The sequence below is a fragment of the Parus major genome, chromosome 3, assembly GCF_001522545.3.
Source record: "Parus major isolate Abel chromosome 3, Parus_major1.1, whole genome shotgun sequence".
NCBI lineage: Eukaryota > Metazoa > Chordata > Aves > Passeriformes > Paridae > Parus > Parus major.
The window spans coordinates 104,283,418-104,310,400 of NC_031770.1; the positions used below are offsets into that span (position 1 = coordinate 104,283,418).

General features: G+C 38.8%; 1 protein-coding gene across 1 annotated transcript; it reads left to right on the forward strand.

Annotated features, from left to right (window-relative positions):
- Positions 1-7,226: 7,226 nt before the first annotated feature.
- TDRD15 (tudor domain containing 15) lies at positions 7,227-18,980 on the forward strand. The gene is made up of 3 exons (XM_015620297.1): positions 7,227-7,378; positions 8,535-8,609; positions 10,262-18,980. The coding sequence occupies exons 2-3, from the start codon at positions 8,597-8,599 to the stop codon at positions 16,144-16,146; spliced, it is 5,898 nt and encodes a 1,965-aa protein (XP_015475783.1). The 5' UTR covers positions 7,227-7,378; positions 8,535-8,596; the 3' UTR covers positions 16,147-18,980.
- The last annotated feature ends 8,003 nt before the right edge of the window (positions 18,981-26,983 follow it).

Genomic DNA, 26,983 nt, shown 5'->3' on the forward strand with positions numbered 1-26,983 from the left:
AGCAAACTCAGTACCCTGGATTTCAGGAGAGCAGACTTTTGCCTCTTCAGGGAAATGATACACTCTCATGAGACCCCACCTGGAGTCCTGCATTCAGTTCTGAGACCCTCAACTTAAGAAGGCTGTGGAACTGTTGGAGTGAGTACAGAGGAGGCCACAAAGATGATCACAGGGGTGGAGCACTCTGCTATGGAGACAGGCTGGAGAGTTGAGGTTATTGAGTTTGGAGAAGAAAAAGCATTGGAGAAACCTTACTGTGGTCTTCCCTATTGTACAGTTTAACAGGACCTATGGGAATGAGGAGGACAAACTTTTCAGCAGGTTTTTTTTGTGTCAGAACAAGGGTTAACATTTTTGAACTGAAAGACAAAAGGTTTAGATTAGATATAAGGAAGAAACTCATTACTGTGAGGGTGATGAGGCACTGGAACAGGTTGCCCAGATAAGCTGTGGATGCCCTACCCCTATAAACAATCAAGGTCATAATGGACAGGGCTCTGAGCAACCTGATCTAGCTGAAGCTGTCCTTGTTCATTGCAGGGGGGTTGGACTAGCTGACCTCTAAAGGTCCCTTCCAATCCAACCCATCCTATGATTCTGTGATCTTTAAGGTCCTTTCCAACACAAACCATTTCATGATTTTATTGTCTGCACTATGATTTCAGATTTCATACAAATGGCCAATGATATATATCAGAAAAGAGTTTTAGAGAACTCATTCTGTTTGTAAACAGAGACAAGATGTAAAATATTTAACAAGCTGGATATAATGATTAACATTGCAGTCTAACATTGTAAGGCTCTAGAGAAAAAGCTAATACTGGACTAGCTTAAACCATGGTTCTAAATCTAAAAGATTCTGACCCCTGATATAGTAGGAAATGGAGATGTTCAACATTCCTAAACAGAAAGGCCTTTTACAGATTATAGACATGCATGGTGAGATGGAAAAAACCTTAAGATACCAGAGCCTTTTTCTTTTCTGACTTTTATGTTTAAATGCTTTTATGTTTAAATTAAAACTGTGCATAGAGATTCCAGGTAAGACTACATTCCTTAAACATTATGTGCCAGTGCACACATACATAGACAGAGTTCTGAGCAAAAATATATTATTTTCTTTAGAGAGAGCGTAAATTTGATTTTTACTTCAATGTCTAAAATTCATAAATAGATTTAATAAGATTTTAAGGGAGTATGAATTAAGACCATTCACGTGCTGTAAGATCTGCATAATCCAAAACGAGTACCTGCAGAATGTTCATTGAAGTCTGCAAGAGGCTGTGGCTTTTTCTTTACATATAGCTTGTAGGTTCGGGTCCAGAAGTTAATTAACTGATATGAACCATAGAAAGGTATAATGTTAAAAACCTGTAAGATTTTTCAGTTTGTGTCTTCAGAGACAACTAGATGGTTTAGCAGGTTTTGTTTCCATCTCTCAGCTCCTAGTAAACAACCAAACTTTTTGATCTATAGATATTCACAAATATAGTACTTGCTATACAAAATGGACTTAAAAAATTGAAATTACTATAGTTCTAATCTGAAGATGGTTATGACTTTTCCTGTATGATCATTCTATAGCTTTATTAGCCCTACTCCTTCATTGCCATGCTGGAGAAATGGGAATTTACCCATCGAGTGCCTGAGTCTAAGCTTTCCTCTGAGGTGCTTTTACATTAGTTTTAGTTTAGAACAGGAGGTGAATCTCCCTACCATTTCTACTTACCCTGCTTTTTTTTTTTTTTACCTTCACTCTGCAGCAGAAATATTATTTGGAATGAAACTATCTCAAATGCTAGCAGACATCCAGGCCATGCAACTACACTAGAGCTAGTCTTAAATAATCCTCCCTCCCTTCAAACCCATTGACTTGGATATTGGATCACCAGCATCACTCATTTAACTCTGCAGATCTGCTCTGACTGTGCCACAGGAGCTCCAAACATGCAGTGGAGTCTCTTATCCTGCACAGCCAACAGGTACCAGGGTAAAATTGTAGTGCAGGATTTTCTTAAGCACAACCCTGTACTATGGGCCTAAATGATGTTTTAGATGGCAGAATGATGTGGACTTACCCCACAGCCCCATCCATACAAACTGCACAGTAGAGAAACAATCTCACTACTAATATGGGTCTGTATCTGCACAGCAGTACTGATGTGGTATGATCTGTATGGCAAAATATATTTTGTCTATCTTGACAAAATCTCTCAATATCTGTCTATATTTTGATCTATTTTGGAAGGCCCCTACAAACAGAAATTCTACCTTTTACTTTGTCCTACTATTTAACAACTCTCACTTTCATCTGTAAAATGGACACATCTGATGTAAAGGGCAAACCTCTCTGCTCTGACACCTGTTGTCAGTGAAATGTTCAATGTCTGTACTTAGAAGAAACAATAAGTACTCAAAGGTGTCCCTGCCCAGGACAGGAAGGTGAAACTTGATGATCTCCAAGTTCCCTTTCAACCCAAACCATTCTATGATTCAACAGTCTGCTACTCGAAGTATTCTGTAAAAGTTTTTTCTACCCTCCGCTTTCTGATACATAAGCTGCTGAATTACTGACCAATTTCATATAGGTGATGATATTAACACAGTTTAAAAGATGTGGAGGTGGTAAAATTGACCTGTGATTTAGTAAACTATCTGAAATAAAATTTTGAGTGTGTTGTATTGAGAAAATAGGTGCTGTAAATATATTGAAAATATTTCAGGAGTTACTTTAAGCTACCTGGAAACACTGGAAGTGGCTTCAGACTGTGTGATAAACGTGATGACCCTTCTTGTGAAACTCTCCAGCACATGTATCCTCATATTTCATTGTGGGTCACCCTGAATTGATCATTCCTGTGCTCTTGCCTTCTGCCCAAGGAACAGAAGTGTATTTCCAAGCATCCCACTGAACTTGTGGCTCTTCCTGCCACCTCGTGGCAATTACTCGGCTTAACAGAAACACAAACTAAGAACACATCAAGGACACACTTTCAAAGACAAAGTAGGAAAACGGAAGGTAGCACAAACTTTTGTTTTGAGATGAGTGTTTTGGGTTTCCTTGTTTTTTCAAGTTTGTTGACTACTACAAAGAAACAGCAAAACTTTCAGACTGACTTCAGGGGAAAAAAACCTATGTGTTATACAGATCTTGTTGTATGAGTGTTTCAGAAGAGACACTCATTTTCCTGATTCCTCAAAATCACCGATTTTCCCAGGAAAACATATTTTATATCTCTAATTTCTAACTATAAATGACATTGTTTAAACAATTAACCTGGGGTGATCTGGATAAAATGATCCATTTTTTGTGAGATTTATCTTGGGCAGAGGTGCCTTCACTCTTCATTTTCAGAACACTGAAATGTCATGAATTTCTGCTGTTACCACTCACTCAGAACTCTGTGTTACCTACATTTGCCCTTTCAAAGCTATTTATTTAAAAGAGAAACATAAATGCTATGACAAGAAATGCTACAGTGTCTTTTAGAAAAACAAATTATTATAAACAATAAAATATGTTTCTGGCAATCAGAAAACACTGATGTATTTGTATTTGAATCAAGCTGAGAGGGATGGAACTGAGGCATGGAGTGTTTCCTCTTCTCGTATACTTTAGCATGTCATGAACTAACCCAATCCCATAGGAGACAATTTAAAATGCTTTGCTATGACAGACTGTCCTTCCTAAAATCGAGAAAGTGTAAGTTATTTATTTTAGAAACATTCTTGATACTAATATTCAAAAACAATCTTAGCAAAACTAAGGACAGATCCCAGAATAGCTGTTGGGATTTTAAAGTAGGATACTGGTGTTGCTAATTCTTCTCTCCCCACATGGAATGAAAGCACTTATAATCACTACATAATTCTTTGTGAAGGTCAGGTGCTGCAAACGAAATTCATTCCAGTCAGCACAAAGCACACAGAACCAGCTCCATGAATGCTCAGCTATTTAATCACCCCAGAAGGAATCATTAAGGAGAAGATTAAGATCTAAACCTTTTTCTATTTCTACACTGGGGAGATACTCTCGTCCTCTTGTAGTTTGTGCCTCCTGCCTTCCTTGGAGACAGGTTTTTTGACCTGATTGTGGGGATTTTTTCCCCACATGGATTTCAGTAAGACTCACTTTTAAAGCAAAGCTCTAGCAGAAGAGAAGATGCTGATAATTCCTCTCCTCCTTTTATATGGTATCCTACAGACTGCAATGTTTACCTGCCACTTTTCTACTGCTCAAATCAAAGCAAACACATATTTACCACCTACCAAGAACAATCTAAGAGGTCTGCAGACTGCTTTTGGTGTTTAGACTGGGTGATGAATGTCCACATTATCCAAAAACCTATCCTTTGGGTGCTATTTTTCAGTATGCCCTTCAGTTTTTACAACAAATAATAACTTTGCCTTATGTTCCCTGACCTCAAAACCAGTTTTCCTAGATGTTGGAAGTTAGCTAGAATGGTGAACAGATACTGTCTGAGCTCAACAAGCTACACACACACACAGCACTACATTCTACATCCTGGCAGGCAGCTGGCAGCAGAGCTTCATTTATGACATTCTGAAGAAAACTTTTACTTTCTTTATGCTACACTTCATCCTCCCACGAGCAAAGAAGACTTTTTCAATTTTAGGTTTTCATTAGCTATTTAAAAGCAAATACAGAGTCACAGGAGGGTTTTCCTGATAAGAAAACATTTCTGAGTGGACACATTTTGGAATACATCTTGTTCAGTAGTCTGATATAGACAATGAACAACCTCAGGTTCACTTTGGGATTTTGTCCTAGTCAAGATTTGTTAAGAGAGTAAAGCCTCACATGACAAAATTATTTTTCAATTGTATTTTGTTTTTGTCAATGAAGCATAAAAAATACTTACTAGAATTTCTTAACCTTCCATACTGGATATAACAGCAAAAATATTTAATGAGTTTCTCACAATAATGACAAGGAAAGAAAACACTGGGAATAACAACAACACAAAATTTTTAAAGTTCAATAAAGTGGAAAAGATGAAAACTCAGCTAGCCATATTACTTTCATAGTACATATCACTGGGAAAGCCCCCAGAGATCTAGTACTAATCAATGTGGATTGTGTAATTTCAGCAGCATTTTAAAACATTTGCAATTCAAATGTAAACACTGAGTAGGTTTTGCAAGTTTGCTGAAGTATTTGATAAGGATGTTCTGGGATATTGCAACACTGATTTCTGCTTTGGGCTATTATATGCTTCCTAATTGCTTGCAATGGCCTGTAGTGACTCTTCATGGCTCAAATGTTATTGAAGAACCTCACTTCTGAGATCTGGCAGTGTTTTATGCATATGTGACACTTCAATGTGGATATTAAGCCTGGGGGAAAAAGAATAAACATCACAGAACTCCTGAGCAAAATGTATTACACCACCCCTGCTTCAGTGTCAGAAAACATATTCTTTCATTGGCTGTAATTATGTAAATTTCAAATAAATTTTGGAAACAAACTCACAACCAGCAAAAAAAAGTTCTTCTTTCCTTTCAGAAAAATGCAAGAAAGCTCCAGCATCCTATTGTTACTGACAAATTGTCTGGTTGTAACTTTTGTTTTTCTTCTCCCCTCCCCAACATCCCCATCCTACATCACAGCACATCCTCAGGCAGGCAAGACATACTGGGCTCCACCATGAGTTACTGGCCAAGGTTAAGGCACTCTGCAGGGAAATGGTACAGATTTTTAAAACTACTTCAAGCTGCAAGAATACATTTCTGAGTGCTCTAACCACAAGGTCTTTATTTTACAGCTGCCATCACCACTGTAATTTAAGTAGGAAAAAATGTAGATGTCTCTGCCTTTAAAAAAGCAGTGATAGCACTCTGCCTTTAGGACTGACTTCAGCCTCAACTACCTGGAAAAACATAACCATACCCCATAGCATGTCGTAGTGTTTTGCACTCTGAAGTTCTAGATTGTTCCTGATTAGTAACTGAAGTTTCTGAATTGTCCAGTGTTAGGCAACATTTTCTCTTCACAATATACAGAATGCTAACACAATATAGAACCTTGGGTTCTAGATTTCAATCTGAGATTCCAATCTTGCAAGAATGTAACTTCTTTAAAAGATCTGGTTTTATCTTCCCTCTCTAAATGTGCTAATGAAGCCCATTCTTACACAACACTGCCTAATTAGACTATTGTAACATCTGATCATCTGGCACCAAGCAAAAGCATAGATAAACTATGTTTATCTATCCAGAAACATCTTATCCATCTTATCCAGAAACATGAAATTGAAGTTCCATTAATGTTAGACCTGCATAATCTTTGTTCTGAGTAGCTCTTACAAATATTTGACCCTGATAAACACGATGGTTTACCTGCAAAATCAAATTTAGAGGTCATGTAAATTTCAGGGCTAGTCCAAGTAGCTACAATACCACTTTAAACATATATTATACAGACTTTAATATAATAGGTCTCTTTGGGAATCACTGCATCTCCAAGTATTGCAAACTCAGCTTTTCTCTTCCTTAACTTTACAAATTGTAACTATGGTGTAGTAATCCTGACATTTTTGGAAAACAGAAAAAATTGGAGATAAACCCTTAGAAATTATTATACAAAGCTGAACTCTTTCAAGAGTGCAATCGGTTACAGACATACCATCACGTTGATATTTATAAGAGTATACTTCATATCAAGTTTTTTTGTGAGCACCTCAGCTCATACGCTTTGTAAAATAACCTCAAATAAAATAAAAAGGCAACACTGCCTCCAAGCCCCTAGAAAAAAAAGATAATTAAAATATGATGTACACGTAAATACAAGTGGGGAAGCACTTTGCACTCTGTTAAGATGTATTTTTCTCAGCCTAGAGCATTTCTTTTTGGTAACAGGAAAGAGTAAGAGCTCTCGAATCCTCTTCAGGCAGCTCCAGGAACTCTCATGACCCACAGGCACTCTTCTCAAAACTAACGTGACATCTTAAATATACGACACCTGCAACGTGCAAACGCAAATAACAACCAGGGAGCATGAAAGCAAATAAATAAAGCACAGCTCCAGAAGGAAAGAGAATCAGGCCGCAGTGCCCCGCGGGCCGGCGGCACCGGGACTCGAACCGGTGTATCTGTCTCACCGCGGGCTCTCCAAAGCCGCGCGCCAGAGGCGCGCCGGTCCCGGGCGGTGCCGCTGCGCGTGCGCGTTGCCGGGCAGCACGTTCCAGCCGGGCTTCGCGCCGCCATTTTGGGCGTGCGGCGGTGCCGACTCCCGCTCGGCGCTGCCGCCCGCGGGCGGTGAGGCGGCTGCTGAAGGGCTCCGGGCTCCGCTCCCCGATCCCCTTTGGCGGCCGCAGCCTCTTCCCGTGCTCGTCTGCCCGTGCCCGGCTCCTTTCAGGTGAGTGCCGTGTCAGACAACGCCGGTCAGAGCGTCTGCTTTGGAACACAGGCAGCTGAGCCTGTATCTTGTATCCTGCATTTGGTTATATATAAAAGTCCTTTTGTTATGGCATGAGTTGTCTGTAAGCTAGTGATACATGATAGAAATATGCATTTTGATGGCTGAAGAGTTGTAAGCAAATGTGTGACCGCTCCTGCTTAGAAAGTAGGTGGTAGGTGTCTGTGTGGTGTTCCTCTGACTGGTTTGGTTTTTGGAGCTTCAGTGAAGAAAGAATAGCCAGACTATGTTGTTAGGAGCATAGATTCAGTTTTGTAAATATTTTTTTTTCTTTTGTAATCTTAAGGTTGTAGTTTAGCTAAGTATGAGGAACTTTTCCAGGGTGTGTTTATTAGGCAGGAGAAAGATTTAGGGAATCACAGAATTGTTTGTGTTGGATGGAACTTTAAAGTTCATCCAGGTTCAACCTCTTGCCATGGGGAGGGACACCTTCTACTGGACCGGGTTGCTCAGAGTCCCATCCAACCTGGCCTTGAACACCTCCAGGGGTGGGGCTTCCACAGCTTCTCTGCACACCCTGTTCCAGTGCTTCACCACCTTCACAATAAAATATTTCTTTGTAATGTCTAATCTAAACCCACTCCATTTTAGTTTAAAGACGTTCCCCCTTTCCCTATTGCTCCATGTCCTTGTAAAAGATCCTTTTCCAGCCCTTTTAGGTATTGTAAGGTGCTGTTAGGTCTCTATGGAGCTGTCCCTTTTTCAGGCTGAATAACCCAGGTCCCTTAGCCTGTCTCCATAGGAGAGATGCTACAGCCCTTTCATCATTTTTGTGGCCTCTGCTGGACTTGTTCCAGCAGGTCCATGTCCTTCCTTTGCTGGGTACCCCAGAGCTGGATGCAGCACTGCAGGTGGGGTCTCAGTAGGGCAGGGCAGAGGGGCAGAATTCCCTCCCTGGACTTGCTGCCCATGCTGCTTTTGATGCAGGTTGTGTTTGGCTTCCTGGGCTGTGAGTGTACAGTGCTGGTTCTTTTTGAGCTTCTTGTCAATAAATACCTCAAAGACTGTATCCTCAGGGCTGCTTTCAGTAAGAGTAGTACCAGAATTTAGTTTACGTGTATTTTTCTAATGATTTTTCTACCGTCTTTCTTCATAGATACAGACTTGTTATTTACTGGGCCGTGTTTCCTTTAGACTTGTTACAAATGAGTAAGCCTTATGAGGCAGAAAGGTGAGTAAACAACAAAAGGCCATTTTGTAAACTGTGAATGTGGCTGTGTCAGTGTGATGCTGTTACTCAGGCTGTGTGATAACAGACAAGCATTAATGCACAAATTGTTATATGTTATGTGTTAGTGCAAATAGGGCATAGTTCCAGTAAAGGGGGAAAAAAAAGGGAGCAGAGTTTCAGTCAGGCCCCTCCAAAAGTTTAAGTCTCTGTAGTGATCAGATGTTCCAGGCAGACAGAACCAATTCCTTTAGGCTGTTTTCTTTTATTAAAAGCACCCAAATTTTCACTTTCTGTTATAGGGGAAGGTGGAACAAAAGGGCCTTGTTGAAACAGGAATTTGTCAGATCTAGGTTTGGTGCTTCTTTTATTGGGAAGGGTTATTTTTTTGGTGCCCAGTGGTTTTGGTTTTTTGGGTTTCTTTTTTGTTGATTTTAGAAGTTATGCGTGCTTCATCCTTCTTCCCTACTGCTTTACAGTAAGGATGCTCATTTATCTATTAGAGTGTGGGGTTGTTTTTTTTTTTAACTTTTTAAAATTTAAGTTTGTTTGCTTGTTTTGTTTTTGTTTTATTTTTAAATTTTTTTGTGAACTAGAATGATGTGGTTCAGTATCTTTTTCTGAAGACAGGTTGTGTGTTCACTAGCTATTTCATGTATGCTTGTGATGAAAACTATCATGATAGTTTCACTGAAGGTTAAGTGGGATAAGAGGGCTTTTGCCCTAAAACCCTGTAGTTGAAACTGAAAGTTTAAGTTCCAGCTTTACATAAAAATTCATAAATCAAGGCTGTCTTCGTCCATACTATCCTTTAGTATTTATTGAGTATTGAGTCTTTGCATTTGATGTTGTCTACCTCAAATTACTCTGTTAGAACAGCAGTTCATTTAATGGAATTGATTAAATTATGGTCATACACAGCCTTTTTAAGCAGTGTGAAGTCACAGTTTCACTAAGTCACTGACATGTGAATTGAACTTGAAGTTGAGTTTTTATCAAGATTGGATTATAAATCAGAAAAGTACCTGAATGTTTTGAAGATACTTAAACTGTCAGAATTGGAGTGTTGAGACTATGCAAAACACAGCTGGCGCAGTTGTTACTTGATGAGTAGTGGAGAAATGTTGCACATAAATGATAATCTCAGTATGTCCTTGCAATTATCAGAACCTTAAATATGAGTTGGTACAATTGGGACAGACAGCCAGAGTAAACAGTAGAGCATGGAGCTATTAATTGTTGGTGATTTGAAGAAGTGATTTAGACAGAAAAAGGGTGAGTAGGGGATGAGTTGTTGGTCCTTTACATATTGTAAGGAAAGAGAAACAGACAGGAATACCTTAGTGTTAGTGTGGGAACAACATTTTGGTTAAAAATTCATTTAAAGTGATAAAACCAGTCTGTAGCCATGAGAGTGACTCCAGAGATACTTTTTTTTTTTTTGTGTTACCTGAGCAGGTCTTTACTGAGGGAATTGTGTGGAGTGTATCCCAGTTGCCTAAAACGTGACATTTTTTAATGTTCAGTATATGTTTTAGCCAGAATTTTAATAATACACTGTTAAACCATTTTGAAAACAAATATAATGTAAGGAATTCTTTGCAAAGAAAAAATATAGAAAATTATGAAGATGATCATACTCCTTTTCTTTGCAGACAGGATGGAATCTCTGACTCCTTCACCAGACTCAGTAGATAAGAAATTGAAGATAACTCATGTAGAATGCCATCCTGAGTGCTTGGTTATAGTGTTCCAGGCTCAATACAACACAGGGTGCGAGCTTGACTATTACATACTACAGAATGAAATACAACGTGTGTTCAAAGTAAAAGATGATGTCTGTGTTGGTGGATCTTGCTTGGTGGAAGACACAGAAGGAGAATGGCATAGAGGAAGAGTTCTGAGAAAGAAAGGGAACATCTATGAGGCTTTTCTTATAGACACTGGACATGTGTTGGCTGTTGAGGAAACACATCTTGCTGCTGCTTGTGATGAATTGTTTCAGCTGCCTCCAAAGGTGATTTTGGGTGTTTTTGCAAGCATACTTCCTCTTGGAGAAAGATGGGGTCCAAAAGCTGTTAACTATTTTTCATCTCTGGTAGGATTACAGATCACAGGTCATGTGAAGGCTGTTACACCATATCAACTGTTTATTCTAGAAGTGCCTAAGATTATTACTGAGGTTCTTGAACTTCAGCTGGGTAAATTTATTGATGGAGATTCATTTTGTCTTGTTGTAGAAACTTTAAGAGCATTGCCCCAAGGAATGCTTTGTAAGAGAATGCCACAACTGTTGAAGCAGAAGTATCCATTCAGGGAGTTACTTACCTTAAATAATTCTGAGAAACCAACAGATTTTTGGCATGTTCCAGATCAGCTCTTTCCATGTCTACCTGTTGGCAGTAAAGAAAATGTGAAAATAACCAGTGCAGTAAGCCCGAATAAATTTTATTGTCAGATACAGAAATGGCAGAAAGAGCTGGAATGTTTGACAGGAGCTATGGATTTGCACTATGAAGCTCTTGTTGGAGAAAATACCACATCTTGTGATAGTTTAGGACTGCTCTGTGCTGCCAAGAGACAAAATGGACAGTGGCATAGAGGAGTGATAAAACAGCTTCTCTCTGACTATGTGGAGGTCTGGTTTATGGATTTTGGCATTATTGAAGCTGTGCCACCTAGTTGTATTCAGAAACTGAAAGCTGAGTTCATGATATTACCAATGATTTCATTTCCATGTGCGCTGTCTTGTTTTGGTAGTCAGGATGAAGCAGTAATAAAATTTCAGCTCAAGGAACTTACACAAGCCTTAATAGGACAGACCTCTGTGTGTGTCCATGTTGATTTATACAATGACACTGAACGCTTGTATTATATAACTCTGCAGAAACAAAATCTTGCAATTAATGCAGAGCGTCCAGGAAACCAGAATGAGACAGCTGCACCATGTGTCTCTCTTTTGGAAACAAAAAACAAAAGTGTTGCACTAAACCACAAACTAAGTCCAGAGAGAAACAATTCATCTAAGAATTGCTCTGGAAGCAAAGATACAAAACCCTGCCTACGTGAATGGGACATTTCTTTCTCCAGCCACTGCAAGAGAGAAGAGATGCAAGTAAACTCTTTTTATGGAGCTTTTGTAGTATATGTCATAAATCCATCTGACTTTTGGATTCAAACGTGTAGATTCCAGAATGAGTTTCGGGCCTTGATGAAAAACATTGCCTGCACGTACAGTAAATGTAGAGATGAAGAGATGGTCCTTAAAAAGCCAGAACCGGGGTTGCTGTGCTGTGCCCGGTATAGCAGGGATGGGTGCTATTACCGGGGTGTTGTCACAAAAGTGTTTCGTGTTAACATTATGGTTTACTTCTTGGATTTTGGAAATTCAGATACAGTACCTTGTCACTATGTGAAAACATTGCTTCCTGAGTTTTCTGATTTACCAGCTTTAGCTATGTGTTGTTCCCTTGCTTGCACATTTCCTGTTGATGGCGTGTGGGTTAAAAAAGAAACTGATTTCTTTAAAAACGTAGTGTTGAACAAACCACTGCTGCTTCATGTCGTTGGAAAGCAAAATAACAAATACGTTGTTAATGTGCAGTGTCATTCTGGTTTCCTGCAAGGAAATGTTGCTGCCTGTATGGTTCAAGCTGGTTGCGCTGAATATCGGCTAAAGCCACCAGATTCTGTTCGAAGGGCAACAAAAAAGCGGCACAGCGGGAATCACCTTAAATGTAAAAAAGAAAAAATCAATGCAGAGAAGACCAGTAATATTTGCAAAAATAAGGTATCTGGAAATGGAGATGTACTTCAGAAGGAGAAATCATTAAAGGTTCTGCCAGTGCCTAGAGAACCTTCTGTGCCATCCTGCTCAGGAGAAGCTGCTGTCTCTAAAATGCATAAATCAGTATGTGAGGAAAAGTTAGTTTATAAAGATCTTGTGTTTAAACCAGGAGCAGTTTATGAAGTGGTGTGTTCTTGTATTTATTCCCCAGCAGATTTTTCATGTCAGCTGCAAAGCAAATTGCCAGAGCTACATAACTTAATGGGACAAATTCAGACTTACTATAAAGATCATACCAGTCCCTACAAAACTGGACAGGTTGCCTGTGTTGTTAAGCATCCCAAAGATGGCAAGTGGTACAGAGCAACTGTTGTGCAGCAGGTATCTACAAATGAAGTTGATGTGGTTTTTGTAGACTATGGTTATCGGGAAAGAGTTTCACTTAAAGATGTTCAGGGTGTTCTTCCAGATTTCTTAACTCTAGAGAGTCAAGCATTTCGATGTGGACTTAAAAATGTAATCTTAGAGACTGACTCACTTAATTGGTCTGAAGAAGTGCATAGACAATTTGAAGACTTCATTTCTTCTAGAGGACCACTTATTTGCACCATTTATGCTCTTGTTCTTGTGAGCCCCAACTGTTTATGCAATGTAGTTGATTTACAGACTCCACTCACTAGTGCAGAGGAATTCCTCAGAGAACATGGTCTCACCCAGTCTGAATGTGTTGGTCTGAGAAACCTTTCATCTTTGGGTTCTCTGTATAGTTTTTGCTATTCGTCTTTTAATATAAAAATTGGAAGTGAGGAGGAGGTTTATATAACTCACATAAATAGTCCTTCAAAATTCTATTGTCAGCTTAATCGAAATATTGAAACTCTTGAGGCATTGATGAAGAAGGTTGGTGACGTAAGTAAAATGTCAGGTAATGTAAATTATCATAGCAATACACGACTATGTATAGCCAGGTATGTGGAAGATGGTCTCTTTTATAGAGCTTTGGCTTTTCCTGTGGAATCAACATCCTTTCTGTGGGTTGACTATGTGGATTTTGGAATTAGGAGTATGGTGGAGAGAGACCAGTTGATGCCTATTCCAGATTCTGCCACTGACCTACTATTCACACCCATGCAAGCTATTAAATTCTATCTGTCAGATCTTAGGGGGACAGAATTTCCAACAAGAATTACTACATGGTTTGTGAAAACTTTCCTTGGTAAACTGCTGAAGGCTGTAATTTTATCCAGAGAATCCGATGGAAAGATTGTTGTGGAGCTGTATGATGGACAGCTCAAAGTAAGTCAGAAAATTAAAGAAAAGGTATTGGAAGAGTTGGCACAGCAAAACCATACAGAACAATTTAGAAGTAATGAAGGAGGGATATGCCACATGAAAGATGACAAAGAAATTAATAAAGTCAATGTTAAAGATCCTGAAATACTTAAATTGAAAACTGAAGTGAAATGCCAAGTCTATGATGAGTATTACCAGGCAGATACTGGTGAGAATTTTGGAGATGAAGAACAAACTGCATGTAGCACATCAGAGTTGTGTAGTGGATTCTCAAAACAGCAAGCTTTACAGTACAGCAAAGAGCAAGGTTTTAGAAATACTTTCAGTGCTCTTTTGGAGAACGGAGAGGAATGTTGGATTGGGCAACCTGCTTCTCACTCACTGTCTTACTCTGCTTTACGTTCAAAGGAAATAATAGTTAATGCTCTCTCTGAATCTCACAATGCAAGACCAAATTGTACAGGTCAACAGGAAAGGAGTAATAAAAATATACCTACATTAATCAGTCTTCCTCAACGTGATATCCATGTGAATACTGAAGTAGTAGGTTATATTTCTCATATGAATAGTCCATCAAGTTTCTATGTTCACTTTGCAGAGGATGAAAACTTAATAATAAAACTAGCAGACGATTTAAATGAAAGCTTGGAGAATAGAGGTTGGGAAAATTGCTTAAATGAGCTTGTGGTAGGGGATCTCATTGTTGCAGAGCATGACGCTGATTGTTTTTACTATAGAGCAGTTATTAAAACTCTGAAACCAGGAAATTCCTATGAGGTAGAATTTATTGACTATGGTAATGCTGCAGTTGTAAGTTCATCACAAATCTGCAGGATTCCAGAAAAGTTCTTAACTCTGCCAAGGTTTAGTGTTCATTGTTTCCTTACCAGTGTGAAAAGTGTTCCTGGTGGAAGCTGGACTAATGAAAGTGCTGCTTATTTTGCAAGAACAGTAAGTGACAAGCCAGTAACTTGCAAGTTCTTACAGCAACATGGAGAAAAATGGGAAATAGATGTAATTTGTGATGGAGAGTCTTTGTCTAACAGCCTTTCACATAAAATAGACAGTATAAAGTGGAAAAACACATCATGGATATTTGCTTTGGAAAATAAGCTTAAACAAAATGGTGATTCTCGAAAGTCTAAGAATAGTTTAGCTGGCCAAAATAAAACCAAGGCTGCTGGGATGAAAAATATTTCGGTAAAACCCTTAAGTCTCGTTCATCAGGTTTTAAATTCTGGACAAGTAGAAGCAGCAGAAGTAGTTAATATTTCAAAGAGTGGAGAATTTTATGTACAGTTACTTAAAAATCTGCAAATACTACACAAATTAAGTGTAATTCTTGACAAAGAGGCACAAAGAAGTGATTTGCTTAAAGTGGATGACATTGAACAGGGGCTGGAATGCATTACACAATCTGAAAAGAACTTAAAATGGTATCGATCAGAAGTGATAAAGAAATTTGTCAGGGAAAAGTTAATGCTAGTTTTTTTCATGGATTATGGCATGTGTGAGATGGTGTCCTTAAATAATGCAAGGATGCTCAGTGAGGACATTAAAAGTATTCCTAAACAAGCTGTTTTTTGTAGGTGGATTTGTTTTAAAAACCTGAAGAAAATTCACTTAGGCCATGTAGTAAATGCACTCCTGAATTGTGAAATAAGGATCTTGTTTTTGAGATATTTGAAATCATCTGGTATCTGGGAGGTGGATGTTTTAGTAGGAGAAGTTACACTTCAGGAGTATTTGAACCAGCTCTTAGGTCATTGTTGGACAATTGTTGGACCAGAAAAATGTAGTAATACAAACTGTAAGGAGTTAGATACGTCATTCAAGATAAATTCAGTGATGTGGATGCTGCTGCATAGTGGCAGAATGTATCCTGGGTATGCAACTGCAGTTACTGATCCTTCAAACTTCAGCATCCAGTTTGAAGACTTCTTTGACTGCATGCGGAACTTGTCCTTGCTGCTCTCTGACCTTCCTGACAATTTGCCAGCTCTGCCAGAGGAACATGTGACACCTGGTGCTAGCTGCTTGATTGAGTTTGGGCAGGAAGCAGAGTGGTACAGGGCAGAAGTTAGAGAAGTAACAAGTCAGTCTGTTGTTCTTACATTTATTGATTATGGCTTTCTGAGGACTGTCCCTTATTCTGATATCCATAAACTTAAAGTTGTTCCAGAAAGTCTCTTATACTTGCCACGCTTGGCACACTCTTGCTCTTTGCATGATACAGCTCCTGGTAAGGGGGAACACTGGAGTGAGGAAGCTATACTTTTGTTTCAGAAGCTTCTTCATAAACCAGGTCTGGTATTTAATTTTATCCACTATGGTTCTGAAATGAAGTTGGAGGTAGATGTTCTGTGTGAGAATAGCAATCTATCTGATACCTTAATTGCTGCAGGCCATGCAGTCTGCTCTCACAGTAGGTGCTGTCCCATTCCAGTTGACAGACTCTAATCAGAAAAAAAGAATTGCAAATGAAGTGGCCGAATTCTAGTTACTATGCTTCCCTTTGTGAACCAGAATACAATTACGATGAAAATTCTGATTTTGCTGACAGAAGTTGGGCAAAGAAGAGAAACAAAAAAGCTTTTTGAAGCACAGCATTAGCTATAAAAAAGTTTCAAAAAAGGGAGTGTGGTAAAGTGGCTGCTGGAATACCATTAACAAAGGATATGAGTTTACAACACTGAAAGGAAAGAAAACCTACAAGAGATGGACAGTACTGTGAGGATGTTGGCATTTTTTCAACATTACGAAGACAAGAAAAGTAACGTTGTCATAATGCAGAGTAAATCTGCTACCAGAAGCACTGCTGAGACTAGTGATTCTCATTTTCTTCAGTCTGGAGAGTGTGTGAAGAAGCTGCTGTCAATTAGTTTATCACTAATAATCACTAGGCTGCAGTTAGAAAAGCATTACTTCAAAGCAAAATAAAGAACCTTTTTATAGGAAAGCTCTTGAAGTTTTTGTATGTATATATATACTTATTTGCAGTAACATCTGGTTTACAGTGGTGATATCTCCATGTTTTGGATGTTCTGAAAACAAAGGTGCCAGACATATTCTTTTCTTTGTTTCTGATTCCAGAGTTTCCATGTGAGAAAAGTTTTAGCATTCACTATGATTAAGCCAAAAATCTGGATCCCCATTTGTTGGAGAGACATATATTAAGTTGTTTTCAATTAGCTCTTGATGTACAGATGCTGTTGCCCCTTCTGAAGGTTCTCTTGGTATCTGAGTTGCATCATTTTGGGATTTCTCACTGCTAAGTGCGTGTGTTCCCCTGATATCTCTCCTTGATCTTCCTCCCCATCTGCCAGAATGAGGAGAGGGAGTTTTTTCTAGGTGATTAGTCAATACTCTGTAAAGTCAAAATATTCTTTGTATCTTAAAGGAAAACATTCAGAATCTTTTTTTTTTTTTTTCCTCTTTTGTGGGAGGAGGAAATTTCAGAACTGAAAAGTGATGGCAATACTATGTATCTTAAAAGGTTTTTTTTTTTTTTTTTGTATCTAGTCTGAAATGGTAAGAATTTGTCAGCTGTTTCTCTGATTTACTTGTTTATTTATTTTATTTTTTGCCCTCACCTCCTTCCTCAGTTGTTCGGACAAAGTATGAAGCGTCCTGAAGCAATGAAGGGTTTTTCTTTGAATTCTCTGTGTTTGAATTTCAGTGAGAAAATGAATACAGCCCTAATGATAGACAACCATATCTTAAGACACCTCTAGAGGTAAACAAGATACAACAGCACACATCCCCTTTGCCCTCCTGCCACCCCCCCCTGCCCCCCATATGAGATGTATTTATTCCATGTGAAAACCTAAAAGCTTTATCAGGAAACCAGATTTTTTTTTTTTTTTGTCAGTAAGAGGGACACGTCTGGGAAAATCAAATAAATAAGAGGTGTGACAATGTCAGTTGATCTTTACAGGGGTCATTCTGCTGAAAAATTCTTCTTGAAGCTTATAATCTTTTCATTGTACAAGTGAAAAATGCCCATTACTAACAAATCAGAAAATGTGTAAGATAAAATTTCTTAAGTAAATACTAGTATCAGTAGTGTTATGTTAATATAGTGATTAGAAAAAAGGGGTGGGGGTTGTAACCATTTGTGATTGTTTTCTTTATATTGCACTGTTTTTTTATATTTCAGAATTTCAAGTTTTTCCTGCTTAAAATTGTAAGCTTACCTGGCACATTCTTTGTCAATAGTTAGACATACTGCTGGCTGTTAGTATAAACCACAAAGGTTGTATTGTGCAACATTACTCATGTTGTGATGACTTTACACTTGCTGTGCTGGTTCATTGTAGTGCCATGTAGAGGCACTGACATTTACATGTTAATTAACACTGATTCTAACTTCTGGCTGTCTTTCAGTTGGAAAAGTAGGATCTTGGACATCTGTTCTTTTTAAAAATCATTTGGGATACCCTGAATGCAGTTGTGTTTTGTGTAGTAATACACTACTTGCATGTTTTAAGTTAGTTTTTTTGCTAATGTATATTGTACTTTAACTTGTATATAGTTGTAGAATATTGTTCTTCTAATGTTATAAAATGGAGCCTAGAAATGATGTATGAATAGGAAAAAATAAACAGCTGTGTGTACTATTTTTATGTTCTACAAATTGCAAATGTTAGATTTATTTGCAAGAACATGTGCTTTGTTTTCAAATCATAATGAGACTAGCTCATAATTCCTTTACTGAAGGTCTGATACTCAAAATGCTTCATGTAAAAATCAGATAATTTAAAGTGTTTCAGGATTATACTGCCATCTGTAAATACAAAGAATGTCTTGTTGCCACTGTTGATACAGATTCTCAGAAGTGCATTAAAAGGATGTGTTATGGTTGTTAGATTAAGTTGCTGGGAGGTCTGGCTGTGTTTTTTATGCCCAGTCTTTCTCTGGTGTGTACCTCTGCTGTTACAGCATTTTTCTTGTAAGAAGAAGAATCTGTACTCAGAACCTAGTTTGAATAAGTTGTCAATTATTTAGGATGTAGAAATTTAGGTGTATTTTCCTGTTTATTTTAGAGTGAGCATAATGCTGAAGAAATGCAGTACTTTGTGTAATAGTTTTTAAATTGTTTTGCTGAGATTTAATTTGTAAGTAATGCTGGTGATTTTTTTTGGTAGTTTTGTAGTTATTTATACTGTATCATTGATCACTGTGATTATTTTTAATCGATGAAAGTGATACAGAACCAGTTTCATTTTTTTGAAATTCAGACTGTTCATGTGTATACTGCCTTTTTGTCATGAATAAAATAAAATGAATACTAAGAATAATAAATCAAATGCTTATCTCCTCTGTGTAACTTCCCCTGCCTAAGACATTCTGAAGTTTGCTGTGACCTTTGCTGTTGCTGAGTGCGTTGGAAAATATCTGAAGCTACATCAGTATGTGCTGCATGTTCCAAGAGGAAGTACCTCTTGCTGATTTTGCTGAACATTTTTGGCTGATTTAGGAATAACTTTGCACTACCTCCAGAGGAGGTACATCTTAGTACCTTAGAAATATCCAAAACCTTGCTTTGACTATTCAGAAGGGATCAGGGTACTTCCCTGGCAGATTGTGTTGTCTCACACTTACAGACAACTCCTGTGCTGACACTGCAAAGTCTATGTGCTACATGGAAGTACAAGAAGAGGGCAGAAGAGACTTCTTTCTCAGCCAGGGAGTTGTCTCCTGATCCCTTCTGAATTGTCCTGGGGAACAGGGATTCCCAAAAAAAAACCCAGCTCTGATAATGTAAAAAAGCTTTACTGGCTGATTTTGGGGTGGGAATAGCAGAGACTGGGAGAGCCACCCCAATTACAACTGGGAATAATTTTAGCATCCAGTGTGTGCAGGGCAGCAGGAAACATTTGACATGGGAGAAGTTTTTGATATCGACTGACTGCTCTCCTGATTGCCCCAGGAGGCGTGTTTCGGGTGGCAGTGTCCTTAAAGGCACGCAGGGATGTGCTCCTGCCTGTGTGTGGGAGGTGGATTGTTCTGATGGATCCTGGGAGCTGCTCTGGCACCTGCTGGCCCTGAGCACTCAGGGCTTGCTCCTGCTGCTCCTGCAGGGACCACCCTGCCCTTAAATGTCCCCTGAGTGAAGATTAATCTGGGGAGAAACATTTTAGCAGGGCCTGTTGGAATAGGGTAGATTTTAAACTAAATGAAGATGTACTTAGAGTAGATAGAAGGAAAAGGTTTATTGCAGCCTGGGTGGTAAAACACTGGCAGAGTTTGCTCAGAGAGGTGGTAGATGCCCTGTTCCTGGAGACATTGAAGAGCAGTTAAGCATGTCTCAGAGCAATCTAATCTAGTTGGAGGTGTTCCTGCAGGGGCATGGACTAGGCAAACCTTACAGGTCTCATGATGATTAGGCAGAATAGGAGAAAAAGTTTGGAGATGCTATTTTAGGGGACTCCTGATATAAGAAACTATTTGGTGGCAAATTCTTGTTATCTGCAGAGAAATAGATGCTGTATTTGTAGGTTGGTTATTCAAAAGCACCTAAAAATGTACATTTCAATTAATTCCCACTAAATTTCTATTTCTCAATTGTTTACACACAGCTTAAAATCTCATCTTTTTTTTTAATTTCTCTTCAAGAATCAATTTTTCCATCGTAATAAACATTGTGAAACAAAATCATGGAAATATTTAGTCAGCTCTGAATGGACTTTAGGGATAGCTCTCTTGATTCCTGCAGTTTTAATAAGAAAGTTTCTAGGGCTACTGTGTCTAGATCTGCATAATGAAGGAATTAAAATGGTGATTGCAGCATAATTTTTAGTGAGCAGTAAACATTAGAAATCCTACTGGGTGACCCTGAAATATAATTAGGCCTAGTTCTGTGAAATTATTTTCCTGTGAATATAAAGAAATGGAATAAAAGTCGGGTTTAAATGGGTTTAATATTCTTTTTATTTTTGTACTTTAAAGGAATACCAAGGTGTTAAGAGGGAAAACACTATTTGACAGACTTTGATTCTGATTAATTCTTTAGTGTTTAATCACCTGGATTTCATAGGAGTTTGAACCTAACGCATAATATATGATCAAGCCCTTTAATTATGTTCATTTTCTTTTAAGCCATGGAGGCATTGATCTCTAATCTGACATTCCATATAACATGGAATTTCACTTATTTTTGCATTAAGCCAGTATTCCCCCTTCTGCCTCCAAGGGTTCAAGCCTTCATCTCTCATTTCCCACCTTCAAGCTAAAAGCTTGGTACCCTCTTGAAGCTGTTTTACTGTACTAAAAAGAATTAAAGAGCTGTGATATGTCTCTCTAACCACAGGAGTCAAGCCTAGTAACTAGACAATTTCTTGAGCAGGGGAAAACCTATGCTCCAGTTTCTCCTCAAAGGAATTCTTAAGCATTTTTATATGAAAAAATCATTGATGAAACAACTCTGAGAGCAGATATTAGTAGTTTCATAATCCTGGTATATTCACTGCATTTTGCACCTTTATTTCCCCGAATTAATATTGGATCCTTTTCAGCAAACCAGGGCACCTTCAGCAAGAGGGAGCCAAATGGCTGATAGCTCTTGGATTAAACCACACTCCTGAAAGAAACTAAAAACAAAAGTATGAAAAGGGAAAGACCAACTTTGGTCTGAAACAGAGAATTAACTTTGCATTTTCTTCACTTGGATTGACTGTACCAGCCTACTTCATGGTAGAGTGTATCCTCATTTTCTCTTTTTAAAGGATAAAGCATAGTAGAGTATGGGGTAAATTAAGCTTTAGTTTTATGAGGATCTATAGGTGTCCTGGTTTAGGGCAAATTTGGGAGAAAACCTCCAATGCCCCCCCCCCCCCCCCCGGGAAGCAAACCCATGTAGCCCCTTTCTCCCACTTCCCAGTCTGTTTGGGAAGAGATTACTCTGAGAAAAGTTGAAAAAACCTGTTTATTTCACAGGCACAGCACTACCCAGCAGAAGAATGAACAGTATTAGATTACAAAACCTCTTGCCGCTCTGAAGAGATGACAAACTTCAGAGGGTCTCTTTCCTGTGGGTGTTCGCTCTGTTATCAGTCCCTCTGGCGCTGGAAAATGCCGCTGCCCAGGCTGGGCTCCCGGTAGTCCACGGGTGCAAGCTCCCGGTGCTCCCCCGAGTCCCCAGCCCAGAGCAGGTTCGATTCGTTTCAGAAAAGGGAAAGAAAACAGTCCAGGAAGACCTCTCTGCTCCGGCTAGCTGGAAAAGCCAAGGCGATCTGTCCCTTGTCTGTCTGTGCTGTAGTCAAAACTCCCGATGCGGGGGGAGCAAGTACAGTCTCTGATAACAAGCTCAGTGCTCCTCCACTCACTTTTACTCTTAGATGAAGTTTTAAGGATACAAAACCTATTTCTGGGTTCGGTGGACGAATGGAGATACAATTTAACATCACAGTCACCCCAGCACAACAGGGCTGTGAATAAGTGGATGGAAGAACCTCCCTGCAGTGTAAGTTGGCTAAAGAAGGGTGGCGTCTCAGGTGCCTTTAGACAGGGTTTCTGCTTGGCTGATTTAGGCATTTCTCCCTTTGGACTGATGAGTCATTAGGAGCATATCCCAAAACATCTGCCCTGTGCCATGGGCTGTGGAATCTGCTCTGATAGCCAAATGAAAAAGTGAGGTGAAACTTACTAGGCATTATTTTGTGCCTAATGAGATGTAATGCCTTAAAAAGTTTATAGCACTAGATCCAGCAAAGAGTTTGTACAGTATCTAACATTTGGGTTTTGTGTCCCAGGCACAAAAAACCTTTTGGGAATATGAAGGCCTCCTGTGGTCTGGGGAATTTTCCTGGGGAAAATTGATCTCTCAGTGTGGTATTTGAAACAGTCTACATGTTGGTCATAGAAAAACATAAGGAGGAGAATGTATTTTAAGTTTTGCACCCTTCCAGAGCAAAGTGCTTTGTGTGGAGTGTAAGTAGGGACATCTGTCTGTGCAGTTTTTCCCTGACCTTCACTGAAAATAGCTCATGCAACACACCGAGCAGTGGTTCATAAAACATCCACCAGTCAAGATGCTCATTTTTCATACAGTGTGTACTGTTTACATCACTTCCTCAGCTGTTGCAAGTTCCAAGAACAAGTTCCTACTAAATCCATAGCTACAGCATGGGGAAAGTACCTACAAACTTACATTTTGAGAAAGAACAATTTCCCTTCTTTCTGAAGCTGTGCAGCAGTGCAGCAAGGCATTTGGGATTCCTTGTGCACAAGAGGAAAGGGTATGATTCAGTAGCCTAGCTGCTGGGGTACAGAATTAGAGAGATTAAGGTATGTGCTCTAAATACTTGTTTCTGTGACCTGTTCATTACTTTGTCCACAGTAGAGCAGTTTCAAGAGGAGTGAATGAAAAGGTTACTTATGCCTTTATGGCTTGCTGATGGAAGGTATGTTCTTGGATACTGTCAAGCTGAAAACATCCATTGTTTTCTAGATGAATGATTTAACTGTTAAACTGCTGACTAGTGTTTGCTACCCTCTTCTCTGTCAACTCTTAAAAATAAAAAAATAGGTTAGGAGTAATAGCCCATGTTTTATGCAGAGCAATCTCTCAGAGAAGCCTTTTCATAACCAGGGAGCCCTGAGGGGCAGAAAGAACATCTGCTTTTTGGGTGCCTGTCCCCTAAAGGATGTCAGGTGAAAAAAGCCCATGCTTGGATTCCAGCTGTGTGTATGTGGGAGCACTGAGCTGGTGAGACTGAAGTAGTTCAAGACATGCTTGGGAGTATAGTTCCTGGTGCCTGGGGAACTGGAAAATCAGATAGGGAGGCAGCTTGTAATTGCAGGTGCCTGTAGGTACAGCAGCTGTTAAACAAGTTGTTTTAAATAACAAGTTTGAACCTGGACAATACAATTCTGCTTAATGCTTGCTGTAAGATTTCATTACGTTCAGCCCATGCAACCTAATTCACACAGTTAGTTTTCTCAAGAAATATTTCAGTGTATTTTTAAAATAGAACTTACTGATGGTGGGATTTTTTTCCACCAAAAATTTATACTTTCTCATATCTGAGAATGGATTAGGAAGGTTGAGCTAGGGACCACTTTTGAGCAACGTGCACACACACAGGGCCAAGGGAGGGACACCTGCAATGTATAAAAAGCAAAAATCCTTTTAGCATCATAACAATCCCATAAAACAGTCCAAGCTGGAAACTGGCTGGCTGCAAAGCAGCTTTGCAGCAAAAAGGGAGGTGTATTCAAAATCAGATATTTGTTCTTCTGATGGTTGAATGTGTGTGAGCAGTGTGCCTGTGTGGTGAGGACATCTAGCCATAGGCTGGGCTGGGTTTAATCAGTCTTCAGCTGCCTAAACTGAAGGTACAGAGAAAACAACCAGACTCTTCTCAGGGGTGTGCAGTAGAAGAACAATGGAAATAACTTGGAGCAAGGAAAATTTCAGACCGATGCAAGGAGAACAGTTATTGCCAACGAGATCAGATAAGCACTGACACAGTTTGCCTGGAGAGGCTGTGGCTTTTCCATTTTTTGGAGATACAAACCCTTGACTGCACATGGCCTTGGATAGCCTGTCCTGGCTTTGAAGTTGCCCCTGCTTTGAGCACAGGTTGCTGTCACAGATTACCTTGGAGCAGGAGTCACACCAAATGGCCTTGAGACGTCCAGTCCAGGCTTGGTTACACTTTGATAACTATTATTTTCTTGGATTAGGTGTAGCGTCTTGTACACAGACCTGAGCTAGTTTTGGGTGATTTGGTTTGGGAACACATGGTTTCTCTGCAGTAACTAAGCTTGGTTCCATTTTGGCAACTGGATTAGTGCTCAGTACCAGATTTGATATGGTATTCAGGCCAGCTGCTTCACATCCATAACGGTGATGCAGCACACAGGTAGTGCAGACATACCCAGTTACCTTCCATGCCATTCTCCAAGTACAAACATCCTTTACCAGAACTACCAATAACAAGGAAACATCATTATGTGGTTGAACAATGTCAGACAATATCCTAGAGTACCAAAAATCACTTTTCCTAGCTTCTTTCAAATTTCCACATCTTCTGGTATAATGTCTTTTTCCCAGCACGTGCCTTCTGCAGATCTCTGTGATTAAGAGAGTAAGTAAGGTTGAGCTAGAAGGATTTATTAATAAACAGGTAGCTTATTTTGACAATGACTGTTCCATCCAGACAATAAGAATTTACACTGAGTTTTTTTTCCCTTCTCTGTTATTATTACACTCTAACATCTAAACTAAGGTTTTCAATTTAAGGGAATGGACACTCACCTAATGTATCTCCTTGATACTAATAACCCTAATTTTTGAGTGGATCATGTTTGTAGGATACCTTACATCATTATTATACTTTCTGTATCTTTATCTATAAACAATGAAACCTTTTTAGTCACTTTCCACTTTGTAACCTTTCAAGAGAATTAAATTAGTTTGAAAAAGAAAACCTTGTTGAAGTTGGTAAGCTTATTAATGATGGTAAGGGTTAGATTTTTACAAAGAAAAATTACTGTTTACTGTATTTCAAAAAGGTTTTACTGTATGAAGAATAATACGATATATATAACCAGAATTAATGGGAGGAAATTAAAAATAATTTAAACTTCCTGAAAATGAGTTCTATTAGACTGTAGAATAAGTTCCCAGGGGAAGCTGTAGAAGGCTCATTATATGGCTTATTTAAAACTAGATTAGATGAAATGCCTGAAGGGAGCAAGCTTGGGTTGTTTCCTGTAAGGCTGAAGGAGATTACCTCGGTTGTATTTTTTCCTTCTGAAATATTTTATTCTGTGATGTCTTGGTAAGTCCTGTACATTTGTATGTGGGAATGTTCTGTAGGTACTCCTCTTTCTAAAATACTTCTGTGTGATTTTAAAAATTAACTTTTTTTTCCTGTTTTAGTTTATAGTCTTTGTACTGATATGTATCACACTGACTGTGAGTAAAAACAATTTTTTAAATATGACAGCAGAAATAACTTGACAAAGGTAGAAGTGTGTGGATACAGATACTTCCTTAATTTTTCTTTTAGAGTTAGAAATTTACTGTTAAGGGCGATCTTTATAACCTTGACTCTGCATATCCATGAGTGGTCTGCAAGTTATTGTGACGCTTTCTCCTGTGCACGGGGATGCAGCCCCTGGTGAGCCCATTGTGTGATTTGTGTGCTGGGGGTGACCTCAGGCCATCTCCAGGGCTGAGCCACAGTAGCCACAGTTCCCGTGGGCATGTGAGGGAGGTTACTGTGAAGCTGCTCTCTGAAAGCCCAGATATGTAATATTATATATATTGTTTTATCATCCTCTGTGTCAGTGATTGTGGAATAGCCCCAAAGTGAAAGGATGTGGAAGAATGGTTGTGCAGGCATTGCTGAGTGGCTGCCTGGTTTTCTCACCTGCTATTCTGACAAGAGCAGGCCTGTACAGTTTCAAAGATATTCTCTGTCCATTTTTCATGTGTATACATGTTCAAAAATTTATTTTTTTTTTAATTCCTAACTTAGTCTCCATTATAAACTCATTATCTGAATTTTCCTTATTTTGATTTTTTACTTACAAATAGAGATAGTTTCTTTTACAGTGGCTTTAGAAAATATTTTGTACTAAACAAAGGAATTCACTGGTCTTTATTGCACTCTATTTGATTTTTTTTGCAAGTACTCAATCAGAGTGGAAACTCTCAAAATAACTAAAAAGCCAGTGGTTTATAAATTTACAATTCTAGTGTGAATCTGCAGTATCTGCTCCAACAAGTTATGATTTGGTACCTGATGCCAAAGGGAGTGTAGACATTCATTTAATTTTGGATCATTAGGTCCAAAGCTGTCCTGGTGGTTATGGCACACTATTATTTTTGTCCCTGTCAAAACCAATGAACAGTTGTACTAGTGATTGGCTTAGCTGACCAAAGATGCTCAAAACAGAAGATTAATGATGAAGAGCTGGACCGTGCACAGAATGTTTCAAGGGGAAATTAAGTTTAAGTTTGAAATATGTTTACGTAGAATTTGCATTAATGTTACAATATAATTGCAATACTTTCATAAAGAAAAATACCTGTAGTTTATAGTACATCTAAACAATTCATAGATTATTTGTTATTTTTTACTTAGAATGATTTTCTTTGGCCAGTAGTTATGTATGTCCAGTTCCTGTATACAAAAATATCTTCATCACCAGAGACTATATTGTCATCCACTGCAATCATCATGCATGGCATGTGCACAAACAGATTTTCTTAAAATTGTGTTTAAATCTCATCACTTCCAGTATACTGCTAGATTAACTATCTGATTATACTGGGTTTGCA